At 41.9% G+C, this 18,575-nt stretch overlaps 2 protein-coding genes and 1 long non-coding RNA gene across 14 annotated transcripts in view; 2 read left to right on the top strand and 1 right to left on the bottom strand.

Moving 5' to 3' along the window:
• Positions 1–15,756, bottom strand: part of TRMT1L (tRNA methyltransferase 1L) — a 33,283-nt gene extending 17,527 nt beyond the window's left edge. For 5 of the 7 annotated variants that reach the window (XM_083446327.1, XM_083446326.1, XM_083446325.1 and 2 more), the window contains exons 1-12: positions 14,432–14,837; positions 12,595–12,738; positions 11,041–11,151; positions 10,380–10,496; positions 9,989–10,053; positions 9,458–9,581; positions 7,985–8,108; positions 6,221–6,300; positions 5,045–5,294; positions 2,974–3,186; positions 1,527–1,717; positions 626–704 (exon numbers count right to left, since the gene is read on the bottom strand). In XM_083446327.1, coding sequence (XP_083302453.1) covers positions 626–704; positions 1,527–1,717; positions 2,974–3,186; positions 5,045–5,294; positions 6,221–6,300; positions 7,985–8,108; positions 9,458–9,581; positions 9,989–10,053; positions 10,380–10,496; positions 11,041–11,151; positions 12,595–12,738; positions 14,432–14,495 — 1,562 coding nt within the window. In that variant the 5' untranslated portion in view covers positions 14,496–14,837. Of the gene's footprint in view, positions 1–625; positions 705–1,526; positions 1,718–2,973; positions 3,187–5,044; positions 5,295–6,220; positions 6,301–7,984; positions 8,109–9,457; positions 9,582–9,988; positions 10,054–10,379; positions 10,497–11,040; positions 11,152–12,594; positions 12,739–14,431; positions 14,838–15,238 lie in introns of those variants that run through there. The other 2 variants (XM_083446330.1, XM_083446329.1) reach the window with 2 other exon arrangements.
• LOC310680129 overlaps positions 1–18,575 on the top strand; it is a 72,338-nt gene that overhangs the window by 14,854 nt on the left and 38,909 nt on the right. The gene's annotated exons all lie outside the window — the stretch shown is intronic.
• Positions 15,314–18,575, top strand: part of SWT1 (SWT1 RNA endoribonuclease homolog) — a 30,993-nt gene continuing 27,731 nt past the window's right edge. Inside the window, exons 1-3 of one of the 6 annotated variants that reach the window (XM_083446316.1) lie at positions 15,314–15,454; positions 17,646–17,733; positions 18,361–18,435. In XM_083446316.1, the coding sequence (XP_083302442.1) occupies positions 17,677–17,733; positions 18,361–18,435 (132 nt within the window). In that variant the 5' untranslated portion in view covers positions 15,314–15,454; positions 17,646–17,676. Of the gene's footprint in view, positions 15,484–16,457; positions 16,741–17,645; positions 17,734–18,360; positions 18,436–18,575 lie in introns of those variants that run through there. The other 5 variants (XM_083446317.1, XM_083446318.1, XR_014512634.1 and 2 more) reach the window with 5 other exon arrangements.

The raw sequence follows: 18,575 nt of genomic DNA, 5'->3' as shown, positions 1-18,575 counted from the left end.
TTTTCAAACCGTTTCAGGAGTCGAACAGACTCCCAGAATGGATTAAGTTCAAGAACCAAGGTACCACTGTAATTAGTTCTGAATATTTTTATATTGTTTGAATAATAAAGTTGGCTAATTTCAGTGTCCTCAGAGAAGACTTCTGCCAAATACACTGGGCAGTTAATTTTATTAAATGTTTCCTATAATTCTTCAGTATCACTGAGTCTCGCCTTCCTCCTTTTTTATTTGGTGCTGCCATTCCCCCTCCCCTTAACCTTTTCTAAAAGTGCTTTGCTGAATCACATCTAGATGGGGCAAGCACTTGTTAGACATAACACATTACATGGGCTCCCTCCCCTCAAGATTCTATCCCATACCTGCCTATTCAGAAGTAAGCCCTACTAAGTTCAGTGAGATTTACTCCCAGGTCAGTGGGCATAGGACTGCAAGCCAAGTTACAATAGGACACAGAAATTAAATGGTTTGCTCATTTCCTACCCTTCTCAATATCTGCACTGCACTGCACTGATTTCTGAGAGTGTCTTCACCCTGCCAAGACATGGGTGGCCAGAGAGTATCTCATAGCTGCTGAAGCTTCCGTAGGAATGCCAGCACCCAACTGAGGATCTAGAGAAATACATACCACAGAGGACCAAGTTCCACTGCTGTCTTGCCTGTCATGCGGCTGTGGCAGTCACAAGGGAGCTGCCGGTAAGGGTTCTCTGTAGAAAACAATATTGGCATTTATTATCTAAACAAATGTTGGAGACTTGTATGTATAGAAAACAATGAACATAGTGGAAACTTGGTAATAGGGTATGTCCATTAAAAAATAAAGCTTGAAAACTTTTTCACAGTGATTTAAATATAACTCACATGGTAGCTATTATTAAGCCCAGGAGGAGTCAGGACAATTTCAGAATTGTGTGCAGTGGCCCAGAAGATGGGGTCAAATTTTTTTTTTTTTTGGGGGGGGGATAATTATGTGTTACACCCCACAAAAGATAGTAAGTTCAGGATGTTGATTTCTAGCCAGAGAGTGAGTATAATACGGTGGATAGTTTTGGACTTGGACTTGACCAGAGATTTTGGCTTCACTCCCTGGATTATTTAGGCTAGATGAGAATGATAAATCACACAGGCTAGTTTGGAGGGTGAAATTGTCCCAAATGAGCCTCCCAGTGCATTAAGATCATTCACAGAAGCCCTCTGTCCAGTTTTGAATACACATTTAGTTGTTTGTTTTTACTCAAAGCAGACCCACTGAAATTAATAGACACGACACACTTAGGATCATTGATTTTAGAAAGTCTACTCTGCAAAACTCTTTGTTGGTGGTGTTGCACTGTAGAAGCAAAGGCAGGGTACAAATATTTGAAATAAATTAAGCTTATGCTGGACCAATTATCTTTTTTTAAAAATCCACAGCAAAGAAATTAAGCAGAGAAAAGTTTAGCTTTTTAAAAATAACCACTGGATTGTGTAGGTTTTGTTTTCACCAGCTGAACAACACTGGTACATGAAGTTACAGCATATATGATTACCTTCTATCATGTTGCCATCTTTCTTGAATACCCTTTCCTCACACCACTGACAGTGGAGCAGGTACCGGATTTTCTTCACAGTATCATCTGCAGGAGACGGCCCCCTCAATACTCTCACCTCCACTAGGACAAAATGTTCGAGAGCCACAGCGAGCAAAACTTCAATGCCTTTGTTGCATCGAGCAGCAGCTCTGCAAAAAAGACTCACCATGACTAACACAGTTCATGAAAGACTAAAGCAGTGTTCAGGCAGGGGCACACATGCCCAACATCCCTGCCCATGCAGGCTGCTCTTCAGACCCTTCTGGAATTAGTGTGAAGGTCTGAATAAAAGAGTTTTTAAGTGTGTGCGATTAGCCACACTTAGGGATCTCACTCATGAAAGGGTATCTATCTTATCAAGATTCCTGTCACACACAGAGATGTGTGTGCACATTCAACTGGGCACAATTAAAACCACCTTCAGATCTCTGGGGTTGGGAGGGTAGGGACTTCCATGTCCCCACCCCCATTTTACAACTCACACATTCAGGTATATATATATATGATTGAATGTGTCAAGTCTTCTCACTTAATGCACAAGTTTGATATCACTGGAAGGTCTTCTAACTTCTGAGTACCTCTTGCACCCTGTGAAATTTTACAGTCCCAGCACATTGACCCAAATGTCTTATTTCAATGCCAATACACTTTGCTAACAAAATGCTATGGATAAACACAAAACAAACAAGCTAAAGTGTTCACGTTGCTTTTTAATCATGCAATGACCTTCATGAAATTGCACCCATGACTAAAAATCTAACATAACGATGTAGTTCTAGGATCTGCTTCTGAAGAATTTAAGATTTCCAAATTAGTTCCAATCAGAGGTGATTGCAGTTACTTGCTTCAGTTCCTGCTGAGCAGTGGAATAAATCCCCTAATGAAGTTTCTTTTTACTAACGCTTTTGAGCAAGGCGTTTTCTGGAAGACGTGCACACAATCCTAAGGAAGTCAAATCAAAGGAGATATATTGTGCACAGTTGTACTCTAGGTCCACACAACTTGCAATTCAATGCTCAGGTCACCAGCCACTTATGGTGGTTATGAGGAGTTCAATGGACCTCTTTTTCTTGCGCATTGGGGCGTGTAAAAACAAGGAGGCCACAAAACATCTGGCAGAACACAATATATGGCATTCAGCAAGGTGAGTTACAAGGCTTGCAATTCTGCTTTGGGCTGTTTATAATCTGCTTTACAGTATTTGTTTTCTCTTTTTCTCTCCCCCTCCGCTTTACAGTATTCATGCTTCCAGATATAATTTCTGAAGGCTGTCAGAAAGCAAGACGCAGAGAACCAATTTCCCCCAGCTGCTACTAAAAGTTTCAATTAGCAACTTTAAGTGGGAGAGACTACAGCCCCCTTATACTTAAATGTGAGATGACCACAATTCAGAAACTAATTGTACCTTGCCACAGCAGCAACTACCATCCTAGCAGCCAGTTCCTTGAAATACTCCGTCCTGACAATGTTGCAGCCATAGTGACGCTGGGCCACATGCTGTGCCTTTGAATAGAGAGAACTGATATCTGTTGATGTCACTGACACAATTCCAAGGTTTCTTACATTTCTGAAAGCTGCATCTAGATAGTTCACTGATGACCCAAATGGGTCCAGATGGCTGTAGAGTGGAGTAGGAGAGAGATAAAAAACGCATTAAAGAGAGATTCCTAATCTTGTTTACTCAGAAAAAGGGTTTCACTGTGTTCAGTAGAACTAGTTTCCAAGTAAGCCTGCTTAGGGCTGCAACTTAGCTACTACACTTTAAATACTTCTGATTTTCAAAAGCCATACCCATGCTCAAGTCAGAAATAAAACAGAATATGGGTTATGCTGTGACCACGTTTCACATATGTAGTTTCAGTCAAGACTATAAATCTAAAGAAATACCAAGATACCACCACTTAATAAGGATTGTTAACGAATAGCATCTTTGCCCCGTGGTACAATTTATTATTTGTTTGTAAAACTTAGGAACTAGCCATATCTTCTAGGAAAGGATGAAAGGATAGAGGCACTGTTGAGAAGAGGGATAACAGTGTCAGTGGCTTCTTTGTCTCCCTATCTCACCTTCCCTCTAGGACCGGGGATGGAGAATTTGTGGCCCTCTAGATGTTGCCAAACTCCAACTCCTATCAGCCACAGCCAGCATGACCAATATTCAGGAAGGAGGGGAATTGGTGTCCGCACGTTCCCCATCCCTACTCTAGACAAGGCTTTAACTAAAAGGTGCCAGAGTTGGAGTCTACCAGGCAGTGGTAGCACCAGCTTGGAATCCTTTCTCTTATGAGTGGCTGTTGATTGAAGTTATTCAGTAGTGAGGGAGGCACTCTGTGTTGCTCTTTCTTCTCCCCATCCAGATGCCTATTTTTAAGGTGCAAGTGGCTTCTGGGCACTGGGATTTTTGCAACCGTGTGCATGCCTGATAAGCAAGGGAAATGGGATTTTTATAGGAAAATTGCAATAATGTATGTTACAAGACTGGCACGTGAATCTTGCTAAATATTCCACATAATTGTCTCCAGCACAAGGGTGTAGCTTTGGTGACTTGGAACACTCTACTGAAGCATTGGTATGATTTTACTCACCACTTTGTGTTATCCAGTGATAACAGGATTGGTAAAGGGTACAGTTTCTTGAGAAAAACATATGAATATGCAGCTGAGCAAAAAACCACTCTGCAAATGGCTCACAAATAGAAACTGAAAGGCTGAGGATGGTTCTGCAAGCTGCCCACCCAAGTCCTAAAGTTGCAAGCAAACATTAATATATCTTAAGCAAAGTAATCATTTATTTGCATATATATATATAAATGACAACTGTGCAGTACTGTGAACTAATATTTTCCTAGCCAGTAGCTCTTGTAAGAATCCCCACTTATTTTGACTAAAACCACAGGTGCACAGTGCCTAATGGTGTATGGATAGGCAGAAGGTAGACTGGGATAAATAATAATGGTATAAATGAAGCAACATCCTAGTTGCAGTACAATTCTATTAGAGATTAGACCCTGCTTTAAAAGTTTGGACAACAAAGTTGCTTTCATTTTTAGATATTAAGAAGGCTCATAAAGTTTTGCTTAATTAGTTTTACAATATTTATAATATATCTGAATAATCCATTACATGGAGCAACATGCTGTTGAAGCAGCTCCAGCTGAGATTATTGCACTAGAAGCAGCTGAGGCCACTACCTTATGGAAGCTAAGCAGATCTGGTCAGTGCTTTAACTTCCATGAGGGAAGAAAAGCAGAATATAAATGTATGAAAATATATAATGGCATATACAAAGTTTCATCAGGGCTGAAGAGTAAACAGGAGATGCCATGAAACATCAATTTAGGTTGATTTTATATTGACAGTGCTATTTGCACAGTGCTATTGTTTTGATTGTGCCACACTTGATCTCGTCTCCACTTACCAAACCCTAGGTGTTGGGGGGTGGGGGTGGGTTCTGATCCAACAGCAAATGCCACTTACATAAAATCAAATGCTCTCAAGTGCATGATGACATTGGCATCCATTTTTGTCACCTCAATGGCAGGCAAGTTTTCCTCCCCTTCTTCTATTGTTTCATCACAGTCTTCCTCCTCTTTGAAGTTCATCACCACTTTCATTTTATTTAAGTGACAGTTCTCCTGTATCATTCTTACAGAATTTTCATTGTAGTCATTAATTGTGACCTTCACGGAGTTTCCAAGATGCTTTGCCCACTGTAATCCCATTATACCTGGAAGCAAGAGATGTAAAGGAAGTGACTGATTTACATTGTGTCCAATTGACTCATGAGCATGAACATGCACATCATGGCGACTCAGAAGTCCCCAGAAAAGGGGGAATAATTGGGGGGGTGGGCCAGGCAATAATGGGCTTATGCATGCTCTGCTGTCACGCATGATGACCTGGAACACAACCCCTGTGTAGATTGGTGTTACTTGTGTACAGTTAGATGCATGCAATAAAGTAAGAGTTTGCTCGTGTGGAGCATACTGCATAGAAACATGCTAATGTTCTTAATATACACAATGCACATTAAATTATTATTATCCCTAACTGAAAAATATATATATAATTGCTTTCACTAAGGCTAACAAATCAACATGATTGTTTGTTAATTCCATTCCAAGAAAGTATTTACAGTGGTGCCCCGCAAGACGAATGCCTCGCAAGATGGAAAACCCGCTAGACGAAAGGGTTTTCCGTTTTGGAGGTGCTTCGCAGAACGAATTTCCTATGGGCTTGCTTCGCAAGACGAAAATGTCTTGCGAGTTCCTACGATTTTTTTTCGCTCCCCACCCCCTTTTTCTAAGGCACTAAGCTGCTAATAGCCTTTTAGCAGCTAATCCGCTAATCCCTTAAGCCTTTAATAGCCGCTAATAGCCGCTAAACCGCTAATAGCACTAATCCGCTAATGGGGTTGCTTCGCAAGACGAAGAGACTCGCAGAACGGATTCTTTTCGTCTTGCGAGGCACCACTGTATTTCTAAAATTGACAACCCCTCTTTTCTTTTCCTGAATGCCAGAGCAACTAACAGAACAACCGTGTAATCAACATGTTTTTTGCATAGTATATCCCAGTGACCTCAGTAGGATTTACTCTACAGCAATTTCCCTTTACAAGGAACACATGAACCAAAGCACAGAACAGCACCCTACCAGTGGCTCCAAATGCATCCAGACATTCCAAAGGTTTCCGTTCCTCTGCTAGAACAGCTAGAGCACAGACTACGAGTTGCCTAAAAGAATAAAATAAAATAAAATAAAATAAAATAAATAAAATAAAATAAAAATTTAAACAAAGATGTAAACTCCAAAATTATTCTTCCTCTCATAAGTTTCCAGACAGTTTCTTCAAATTAAACAGTAATAATGATAACAGTAATAATAATAATAATAATAATAATAATAATAATAATAATAATAATAATTTTATTATTTATACCCCGCCCATCTGACTGGGTTTCCCGAGCCACTCTGGACGGCTTCCAGCAAAATATAAAAAATAATAAAATGTCAGACATTAAAAACTTCCCTGAACAGGGCTGCCTTCAGATGTTTTCTAAAAGTTGTGTAATTCTTTATCTCCCCGACATCTGATGGGAGGACGTTCCACAGGGAGGGTGCCACTGCTGAGAAGGACCTTTGGCCGGTTCCCTGTAACTTCTCACAGTGAGGGAACTGCCAGAAGCCCCCTGGAAGTGGACCTCAATGTCCAGGCTGAATGATGGAGGTGGTGATGCTCCTTCAGGTATACTGGGCTGAGGCCGAAAATGTACTGGGAGTCAGTGAAGATCCTTTAGGACTGGTGCTATATGGCAGGCACGTCCAGGTTGTGGCAGATCACTGGTAGATCATGGTTTTCCCCCAAAGAAGCCCAACTACTTTGGCTGCCCTAAAAAAAGCTCAACGCTTTTGCCCTGCACCCCCCACCTTCCTAAAAAAAGCTCAACAACTACTTAAGACCTGAACCCAAAAAAGCAGGGCTTTCCTTCCAAAAAAGGGGGTAGATCACTGCCAGTTTTTAACTCTGAGAGTAGATTGCAGTCTCTTGGGAGTTGGCCACCCCTGCTATATGGTATTGGTGGCCACTACCAGTCACCAGTCTAGCTGCCAAATTCTGGATTAGTTGTAGTTTCCGAGTCACCTTCAAAGGTAGCCCCATGTAGAGCACATTGCAGTAATCCAAGCAGGAGATATCCAGAGCATGTACTACTCTGGCAAGACAGTCTGCAGGCAGGTAGGGTCTCAGCTGGCGTACCAGATGGAGCTGGTAGACAGCTGCTCAGGACACAGAACTGACCTGCGCCTCCATGGACAGCTGTGAGTCCAAAATGACTCCCAGGTTGCGCACCTGGTCCTTCAGGGGCACAGTTACCCCATTCAGGACCAGGGAGTCCCTCACGCCCGCCCGCCCCCTGTCCCCCAAGAAAGGTACTTCTGTCTTGTCAGGATTCAACCTCAATCTGTTAGTCGCCATCCATTCTCCAACCGCCTCCAGACACTCATACAGGACATTCACTGCCTTCCCTGGTTCCAATCTAAAGGAGAGGTAGAGCTGGGTATCATCCGCATACTGGTGGACACCCAGCTCAAACAATAGGTAAGATCCAACTGTTCCCCACCCCCCTGAAATTTGCATTCTTGTTGTTTTGGCAGATTTGGAAACTGCACAATCATGATATTTTGGGTAGGACTTAAACTTCTCAGTACTTTTATGTTCCAGCAAGTCCAATGAATCACACTCGATTTCTGTCTTGGTTCGAATCACAGTGCAGCCATGGGCTTCATGTACTTGGCTTGCCTAATCCATATATTTCACCTGTGCCACAGAAATATCCACCATGTACTAGTTTCTGTTAATATGAAAAAATATAAATGATTTTTTTTAATCCCCTCCATAATAATCCTCAAATTTCTTACCTGTTAAGTTTCATTTTAGGATTAAAATAAGAATCAGTTTTCTGTGGTGTGGAATAATTAGGAAGGACTTGCACATCTGTATCTGCTTCTTTTAGTATTTCATATGTAGATTTGGGAGCAGGGGCTAAAAATAATTTTCAGAATGAAAGTGAGTGTTAGAGAGACTATACCTTAATTTAGACCATCACTCAAGGCTTCATAAACTATGAATCAGATGCTGGTTTATTAACTTGACGTTAAGTTTTCCCATTTGGATGTAAAGAGGAGCTCTGACTTAATAACAAGCCAGAATCTAGGCTTTAAACTAGAACCCAAAGGAAGGAATGTTTGGCTTCAGTGCTTTTTCTCAGCTTCGTAAGGCTTGTGAAGCCTCAAACAATGTTTGAACTGGGTCTCTCTATGTTTGCCTGGTCTGTAATGTTCAGGAACCACCAAAATCATTAGATCCACAGTACTGTTAACACAAAATATGACGGTTATTAAATAAAAGACATCTTAACAATAATAATTAATTTTCAGAACACTTGGAAAATCTAATTTATGCTGAGAAACTGCCTCAGTGCTGTTGTATTAAAGAGAAAAGCACTGAGCACAGAGCTCACAAAGCATTTTATGCAGTACAGTGGTACCTTGGTTCTCGAACAGAATGCGTTTCAGGAGTCCGTTTGACTCTCAGAACTGTTCGAAAACCAAGGTGCAGCTTCCAATTGGCTGCAGGAGCATCGGAAGCTGCGCCGGACATTTGGCTTCTGAAAAATCGTTCGAAAACCGGAACACTCACTTCCGGGTTTTGATTGTTCAGGAGCCAAGGCGTTTGAGATCCAAGGTCTGACTGTACTTCCCAAGAGCCTGGCAGCCAGCTGACTTCAGATGAGTTTTTCCACTAACCTGTCAAAGTTGGCCAGCGGGGTAAAGTCAGATAAGAATCTGCCTCTCTGGGTCAAAAAGGTTCCCCACCACTAACCTAGGGACATAAGCTTTGTCGGCAGACAAGAAATTGGCTAGGAACTATGAACTATGTATAATATTTCTTTTGCCATGACTAATAAAGCCAAAGATATGTATTCTTGTTTTACATTTAGGGGTTTGTTTTGTTTTTGCTCTGTTCTACTGTGCCGTACAATTTTATTGAATACAAACTGTAATACAATAAATACAATACAGAAGAAACAAAAGAAGCAATTTGGGAACAATTTGGTAATAATACATGCACCAATGTCAAAAATTCATGACAGTTTATCCAGTTTAGATTAATAAAGGAAGTTCTGTAAAAAAAAAATCCCTTTAAATGGTACTAGCAACAAATCTGGGTTCTTTAAAGTAGCTTTAATTCCTTGTGAGTTAGAAAGAAATACAAACTCAAACAAATACACTGTCACCTATTCTAATTTCATCATTTATTCTATCTATAATAGCCAGTGATAAAAATACAATATCTTCATGCAGTAAAAACAAAGATGTTTAAATACTTACCTGGCATAAACCTTGATTCAGTTTCTCCTTTATTCACATGACGTTTAATATGCCCTATCATATCTGTCCTTCGGGTAATAGTTGCCGAACAGATAATGCAGTGATAATGGGCCTCCATTTTTATCTACAACACACATTGCATGCATAGTTAAAGTTGATTAGAAAAATCATTTTAATATTAATACTATACCATATCTTATAATACTTAAGACAACAACAGTAAAAACCCATATAAACCAATTATAGTTGATACCACGAAGGATGCAGTTTACAATTCAGCAACAAAGCTTAATGTTCAAATGCAGCCTTTATGTAACGTATTAAATTTTAGCTTCCTCTTATAAAATTATTTATATATAATAATAAACAAATAAGCATGCTGCCAGACCAAAAAGAAATCCACTATAAATATTATATTTAAGACGAGGGTCGTAACCCAACCCATTCGGATCCTCAGTAACAGTATCAGATGTGGAACAATTGATAACATTTTCTGCTTTTCAAAATAATAGCCATTTATATAGCAATTACCTGGTCTGCAGCAACATTTGGTTTCACGGGGCGGCAAGGTAAGTGACAGATGCACATTCTGTAGCCTAGAATAAAGAGAGGACATTGGTAGTCTCACAATTTGATATATACACCAAACAACTAAGGCAAAGACAGCCAGTTCTGTTGGTGCACCCTCATTGTAAATTATCCACAGCTACTTCTGCAAACAAGTATTTTTTGCAACATGAATCAGATTGATCTGTTAAGCTTGAACTTTAAATATGGCATAATTTATGAAGAGTTTCCCTGTGGCTGTAAGCTTTCTCATAGAACTTGAACTGCTGGGCAAGGTTTAAACAAAGAACTAAAAGGTGCCACCTAAGACACTGAATTGTGTTGGCATCAACAATGGCATTTTAGCCATTTTTACCTTCAAATTCAACAGACACTTTCCAGTGGAGATTCTGTAGGTGGCGATGGAGCTTGTGACTATAACAAGCTTTGAACTTCTCTTCAGGGCACAGTGGACAAGACTTCTTGCCAGCTCCTAATTCAAATTAGATAAAAAAACAGAGACACAACAACCCATCCATTGATTTGAAAATATGACAGCAAATATACACCACTATTGACCATTCAAAGACACTGCCAAGTAACTGCACTGTTGCAAACAATTTAAGACTACAAAGGAAATGAAATTCGTTGGGGACTCCTGCACCATTGTCACTTGCTTCCCTCCCACTTTCCTTTGTGAAGCTAGCTTGAGTGGATCTCTTGGCTTGGATAGCCAATAGCAAGGATAGAGCTGCAGATGTAATCCCACCCCCAGGTTTGTTGGTTGGTTGGCATCCATCTCTCTTGGGACACAATGGAAAGAGTGTGCCTTCAGAGGTAAAGTCAAACCATTGGCTCTTGCTGTGGCTCTAGAGACCTCCGCCCAAGCACTACACATGGAATTATATTCAGCTATCTTGCTCTTTCAAAGAATCCATTTATCTGCAAGCACTTAACCAATATGTTCTCTCTCATCTAACACTAGGAGCATTATCTTTCAGCCATGCAATGCCTAGCTCTGGAGCTAGTTTAAATACCTGCCACAGAGTGATCTGCATTCTGGGAAGCAGCTGAGATTAGACAACCTTCCTGCAGGTCAGCCAGTTTCTCTAAATCGGCAAGTGTTCTTTGAATTGAGATATGCTTCTCTGGAACAAAACAATTACATGGATTTTTCAGTAAATATCCTTTGTTATATAGTAATTTACAACTAACTGCCACCATAACAGCTCTTTCTCAAAACTTTGTGTCCTACATCACTATATGCAGTGCTTTTTTCTGGAGGGTACACAGGGTTACGCATACCCCTAAACATTTTGTGAATCTTTGTGCTTTTGTCCATTTACTGTATTTATTTCCCCCGATTTGAACTATGAAATGGTGATTTTCATGAGTCAAAATGAGAGTACCCCTAAACATTTTTTAAGAAAAAAAGCACCGACTATATCCATCCTCCACTTGCATAATAACATAAACTGAGAACATTTACACAATAAGCTAAATAGGAATAGGATAGGAATAGGAAAAGGATAGGAATTAAAAGTTCTCACTGTAAACTTTCTCTGCTCCTGTACAAAACAGAATGTTGGTGCCAAAGCTATTCCTATAAAATCTACTTACTTTTTATTTTCTTACCCATTCATTATTTTTTTTAAAAAAAACTTGGTTTCCTAACTATTCACAAAATTGCTTAACTGCATGATTCAGCACTAATTCTCATTCTGTCTATATTAGTTATTTTGTGCATATCTTTCAGAGGCAGATGTAGGGGAGCGTGACTGGCTTGCCCACACTGGATGCTGAGCTGAGAGGGGGCTGCAAGGGGCTGCAAAAATGAGAAACAACAGAAAGTGACAGGCATTGGAGTGCAGGGCATAGGGTACCACAGAAATTTGAAAGCCTAAATTGTAGTTTTTATAGAAAGAAAAACATTTCAGAAATGCCAAAAACAAATAATTAGCCTCTTTTTGTCCTTTCTTAGGGAATCTGGAATCTTTGGTACTGAACACATCGCTTCTACTGTGGAATCCTATGCATGTTTAATTGGGAGTAAGTCCCACTGTGTTCATAACTGCACTCCTCTTTGATGCTTTGGCTTTAAGTCTTGAAAGCGACGTATAAACACTTACAAAAGAGAAAGTGGCACTTTTGATTAGAAGTATAACATCTCTGACTATTCCCACCTGGAGGATGTACCCAAAGAATCCAAGGCGAGAAGAAATAGCTATTTATTTTTATTTATTTATCTTTGAGGGAATTATTGGAAGGATGGAGCTGCAGACTGATTTTCTAGAGCATGTACACATCCCCTACATACTACAGTCGTACCTTGGATCTCAAATGCCTTGGCCCTTCACCAAATTGGCTCCCGAACGATTGAATCCTGGAAGTGAGTGTTCCGGTTTTTGAACAATTTTCAGAAGCCAAATGTCTGGCGCTGCTTCTGATTGGCGGCAGGACGTTCCTGCAGCCAATTGGAAACTGAGCTTTGCTTTTTGAACGGTTCTGGGAGTCAACTGGACTCCAGGAACACATTCTATTTGAGAACCAAGGTACGACTATACAAGGATTCCAGTATTATGTTAGCAAACCTCTTGGAGAGTCAGATGATGCATCCAACAGGTTACTGTTGTTAGGCTCTTTTATAGACACTTGCTCTGTTTCTTCCTTTTTGCCTTTTACTTCTTCTTCAGATATTTCCACATCTGCCCTGAGGCTTTCCATGTCAATGCTATCTACAGAAAGGCAAAAAACCTATAGTTACAATGCATTTTAATTAGCTGCATTAGTAGCTGTTTCAAAGGCATTATTACAGCTATATACAATGAAAAAACTAATCTTTGACAAAAGAAAGTAGGATTTTCTACGCCAGGACTATTGGAAATAAGAAATTTGTGCTGACATTACACTTTATGCTTCTAACCAAGCTTAAGAAAGCAGGAACAGGAAAATGTACTTCTACCTCCTACCCCAGCTTTTCCCTAAAGGTAAAGGTACCCCTGCCCGTTCGGGCCAGTCTTGCCAGACTCTAGGGTTGTGTGCTCATCTCACTCTATAGGCCAGGAGCCACTTCCGGGTCACGTGGCCAGCGTGACAAGCTGCATCTGGCGAGCCAGCGCAGCACACGGAAACGCCGTTTACCTTCCCGCTGGTAAGCGGTCCCTATTTATCTGCTTGCACCCGGAGATGCTTTCGAACTGCTAGGTGGGCAGGAGCTGGGACCGAACGACGGGAGCTCACCCCGCCGCAGGGATTCGAAACGCCGACCTGACGATCGGCAAGTCCTAGGCGCTGAGGTTTTACCCACAGCGCCACCCGCGTCCCCATAGCTTTTCCCTACCTGGATGCAAATTTCCCCCACTACTACATTAGCATTGACTAGTAGCAAAGTTACCATTAAGCGGGGTTCTATTTGCCACTGTAACTGCAGTGTGAAATTGGCTGCAAAACCTATTCGGTTTAGACTAATGAAGTCATAAAGGAAGTTCTGTAAAAATAATCCCTTTAAATGGTACAACTAATTGCAATACAGTGGTACCTCGCAAGACGAATGCCTCGGAAGACGAAAAACTCGCAAGACGAAAGAGTTTTTCGTTTTCTGAGTTGCTTCGCAAGGCGGATTTCCCTATGGGCTTGCTTCGCAAGACGAAACGTCTTGCGCTTTTTTTTTTAAAACTGCCAATGCATTCCTATGGGAAACCGTCAATACACAGTGGTGCTTCGCAAGACAAAAAAATTCACAAAACGAAAAAACTCGCAGAACGAATTAATTTCATCTTGCGAGGCACCACTGTATAGAAGAAACAAAAGCAGCAATCTGGGCACCATTTGGAAAAGAAGAATATTGTTTCCAACCCTGGAAGATGCCTTCTGCTTGGAAGTAAATCCCAACCAGGTTCAATTGGGTTTCCTCCCATGTTAAAATGTGCATGGATCAGGGACCTGAATGGCTAAAGTCGTGTGTGTGTGATTAAGACAAGGGAACTTCCATACATTTGCTATAAAAGTACTATTTATTTATTTATCTCCCCACCCCTAAAGAACCAGGAAGGTGACCAGTTTTGCCCCCTCCTCTGTCATGCATGGAAGGTCTCCTGTAAAGCGGAGATTTTCTCTCTCTTTTAAATGTCTTCCACTTTTGTGTGTGTTAGCACATGTGGATCTGCTGAAGGAGCATTTGGCGAGCAGCTGATGAATCCTGGAGTTTCTAACACCAGGCGTCACCTCAGGCGTGAGGGTGAAACACCGACCTGAACACGTAACGTCTGAACGCGCCCCTCTGGGATTAGAAGCTTCCTTCAAAACGGACCGAAGGAAGGAGAACCCACTACAAGTACAACCCGCCCCCCGCAGACCCAACTTCAAGGCAACAACAACCACAACAACCCCTCGCCCATCTGACAGTTACTGAACCGCCCCCTTCCTTACTGAGCGCCTCAGGTTCTCCCTCCTTGGCGGGCGGCGGGGGCAACACCGCTCCCTCGGCCGCCATTTTCCACACAGCGGCGGTGAGGAAGGGGGGGAGAGCGAACCCACTTCACTCGGCGGCTCCCTCGGCTTTTTTCCTCCGGCAAGCACGGCCCGCGCCTTAGTCACGGGACGCAGCCCCTCAGATGACTCCTGTTTCGGGTCAGAATGTTGTGCACAAGCTCGTCTCCCCCAAGGGCCCTCAGGGACTGAGAACTACATTACCCAGGAGGCCCCGCGGCTAATCCCGCGCCTCAGAGCTACGTTACCCAAGATACACAACGGGCAGCAATAGACCCGAAGTAAACACGCGTGCGCTCTCTCTCTCGCGCGCGCCTCAGGTGCCTAAGAACTACGTTACCCAACATACCCCGCGGCTAATCCTACGCCTTAGCTGCCTCAGAGCTGCGTTACCCAAGACGCACCGCGGCAGCAATATATAAATATTGTAAATGCTGTAAATATTGTATATAAATATTGTAATACAATATAAATATTGTAAATACCGAAATAAATATGTAAATACTTGCGCGCGCTCTCGCTCTCTCGGGCGCGCCTCAGGTGCCTAAGAACTACGTTACCCAAGTTGCCCCGCGGCTAAGCCTATGCCTCAAGCGCCTCAGAAATACGTTTACCCAAGATGTACAACGGCAAGGCTATACCCGAAATAAATATGTAAATACTGGCGTGCGCGCTCTCTTTCTCGCGTTCCTCAGGTGCATACGGAACTACGTTACCCGAGATGCCCCGCGGCAGGACTATACTCACATTTTCCCTGAGGGAAGAAGGACTCCATAGGGGCGTGGACCTGATACCGCGGGTTTAAAGGCTAAAAGCTGGGCTGGCTGACTGACTGACTGACGTCTGTGCTTACAAACTCCCTATCAATATCGGCGTCGCCTTTCGAAAGGGAGGCCCTTTTGCTGTGGGGATCCATTTCCAAGTAATCCCCGCTCGGGTTCAACGGGGCTTATTTGCTCCCAGGTAATCGGGAGGTGCCGCTTCGGAGCGAGGTTGGGGCAACCTGGGCAGAGAAAGACGACTGCCTCGTGTCTGAAAACGTGCATAGACGTTTTTACTAAAGCAGAAAGTTTTGCCCGCTTGCAGGTCAAGACTTCCTGCCTGGCTATTATTATTATTATCTATCTCTCTCTCTTTCCCTCCGGTTAGAGGGGCGAAGGAGACAATTGCCAACAGGCAAAGCCACGACTTCACCACGCCCCTCCCCAAAAATGAAGCAAAGAGGGAATTTTATGATCTAACTCAGTTTTTCTCAACGTTGGGGAACCTTAGAGGTTGCTGGACTACAACTCCCATCAACCCTAGTGAGGAGGGCCGGCAGTCAGGGATGATGGGAGCTGTAGTCCCAACAACGTGTGGGAACCCAGTGACGACTAGCCGTATCTCGTGCTTGGGAAACGTGGCAGTTCTCTCTCTCTAATTAGTACCCTCCTAATGGTCTCTGTTCTAGCAAAAGAGAAATAAGCCGACTGCTGTCATTGCTGATGCGAGGGAGGAGGTTGGGGAGTTTGGTATATTCGGCGCATGCTAAGTTTACTTCTTGTTGTTTTCAGCCTTTCTCAAATTTAGGTCCCCAGATATTAGTGGCTGAGGAAACCCAGCCAGATGGGCGGGGTATGAATAATAAATCAATATTAGTGTTGAACTACAGCAGGCTTCCTCCACATCGGCCCCACAGATGCTTTTGGCCTACAACTCCCATGATCCCTAGTTAGCAGGACCAGTGGTCAGGGATGCTGGGAATTGTAGTCTTCAAACATCTGGAGGGCCGAGGTTGAGGAAGCCTGAACTACATATCCCATTGTCCCTAACCACTGGTCTTGTAGGAATGATGGGAGTTGTAGTCCAACAACAACTGGCGACCCAAGCTTGAGAAAGGCGGGGCTACATCTCTATGGCGCAGGCGAACCGGGAAAACTACAGTACCCAACATGCTTCGCAGCCAATTGCCCCCTAGTTTTGTTTTTTCAAAGAAAGCAAAAGCAACAACAACGCCTCGCTGTTCATTGTGATGATGTTTCATTGTGATGCGACGACAGGAAAAGGGGCCGAGTGTGAAGAGAGAGGGCAAACCGTTCTAAGCCTGGGATCTGAGGTCGTTTACTAGAAAATAAACTCTTGGGGAGGAAGGAGGTCAGTGCCTGGGATTCTGAAGGAAGATTGGTTTTGCTGTTTAGCACTGGGGAAACTGCCTTTCCTCTTGAGGAAGTGCCATTTGGAGTTCACAGTTGGCCCTTAAGCCCACAAAGGTACTGGCCAGCTGTGGATTTGGGTGTTTTCTTTACTTTTCTCGCATTCATAGACCAGTGGTTCTCAAAGGGTGTGGCGCGTGGGAAAGATTCAAGGACAATCAAAGAAATATTTCAACATTTCAGTGATGTATAGTGTATATAGTGCTTTTTTTCTTTAAAAAAATGTTTAGCGGTAGGTACTCTCATTTTGACTCAAGAAAATCACCATTTTATAGTTCAAATCAGGAAAAATAAATACAGTAAATGGACAATAGTACAAAGATTAACAATGTTTAGGGGTATGCGTCTCCCTGCGTCTTCCCAGAAAAAAGCATTGACTGTATGTATATATGTGTGTGTGTACACACACACACACACACACACACACACTATACATCACTGAAATGTGTATACTGTATGTATATATGTTATTTGCAGAACATGGATAGATAGCTTTTCAAAATGTGTTGATGAGTTTGTTTGCCTCAAATTAGTCCCAGTATAAATGAGATTACATGGCAAAAGCAAGCTCACACCTCTCATTGAGTCTGTGTACATACTTAAGGTACATACGGAAGAGGCTTGTTTATAATTAGAGAATGATTCATGTTCTTACGTGGCTGCATTGTTTTATACTTTCTGGATGCCCCATGATCATTCTATAAAGTAGTTGTGTTCTGTGTTATAAATCAAAAACTGCCAGGAATTGCTTCTTTTTGTTTTCCAATGTATTTCTTATCAATAAAAAATCCTATTTGTACAAGAAGCAAATTTTAATTCTGAAAGTGTGGCCCAAAGAAAACCCCAGACTCCAGAAACAAGGGGAAATAAAACCCTGGCCTCATCTACTAGCCAAAGCAACAAGAGGGGGAAATGTAAAATGCATTTGGAAATAAGATTATATTGCCTTTCTCTCTTTTTAGATTTTGAAACTTGAACATTTGAAACTTGAACATGTACAAAAAACGCAAAAAGAAATCTAGCAAAAAGGAGGATATTTCAGATACCAAGGTAGGAAAGTCTGTGGAGATGCAAATGTAGAGTGGAAATAAGTTTGTATTCACATAATGGCCTTTTTTTGCACAAAATGGTAAGCTAGAGTATTGGCTTTGTTTATCTCTGTGTTTTAGTTCAGTGCAGAATAGCAGCTAAGCAAGATATGACTTAGTGTGCCCTTCAAACCGGGGATATGGTTAAGGTCTCTCCTGCTTAATCACAACCTGTTGTTGAGCTTTGTATGGCTGTGTGTGAGAGACAAGGAAGGAAAGGAAGCACTATTTCCTAGCCAAACTTATTTTTTTTTGGCTCCGATTCTTGTCCACCCTACGTGTTTCCAGGAGTTGGTTGGTGGAAAAACAAGACCTGTAGGAGGATGTATACCCTCTTGATTTGCATAATTAATTCAGTATGTGCGTTTATGGGGTGTCTAAGAGAAGTGTCCTTTCAAAACATCGTTAATTCAGTGTATATGTGTGTGATCGAGAAAGAGAGATCTTAAACCCAAAAAGAAAAGGTTAAATCATAGTTACATAAAACAATTCAAATTTGTCACTGCATCTTTCTGTTTGTTCGCGTAGACAGGGTAGATTTTCAGGGGGGCCTCAGTAATTTTTTTTTCTATTTAATTTTGTGTTTTAGCATTCTTATTCCAAGACTTCCAGTGAAAAGCGATCGCACCAATCATCTAGCTCATCTTCACATAGAAGTGAAAAGGTGAGACTTGGAGATTTGGGGAAGAAAGCATTACAGTCACTTTTATTAGAGTGGCTTGTCTTTAGATTTGCTTAAATTATCCTTCGCTTAAGTATTTCAATTGCTCTATGACTATAGACTTTGTTCAGCTGTATTTATAA

Source organism: Podarcis tiliguerta (genome assembly GCF_965153285.1).
Source record: "Podarcis tiliguerta genome assembly, chromosome: 6".
Lineage (NCBI taxonomy): Eukaryota > Metazoa > Chordata > Lepidosauria > Squamata > Lacertidae > Podarcis > Podarcis tiliguerta.
The sequence above is the reverse complement of the archived record's forward strand: the minus strand, read 5'-3'. Positions and strand labels throughout refer to the sequence as shown.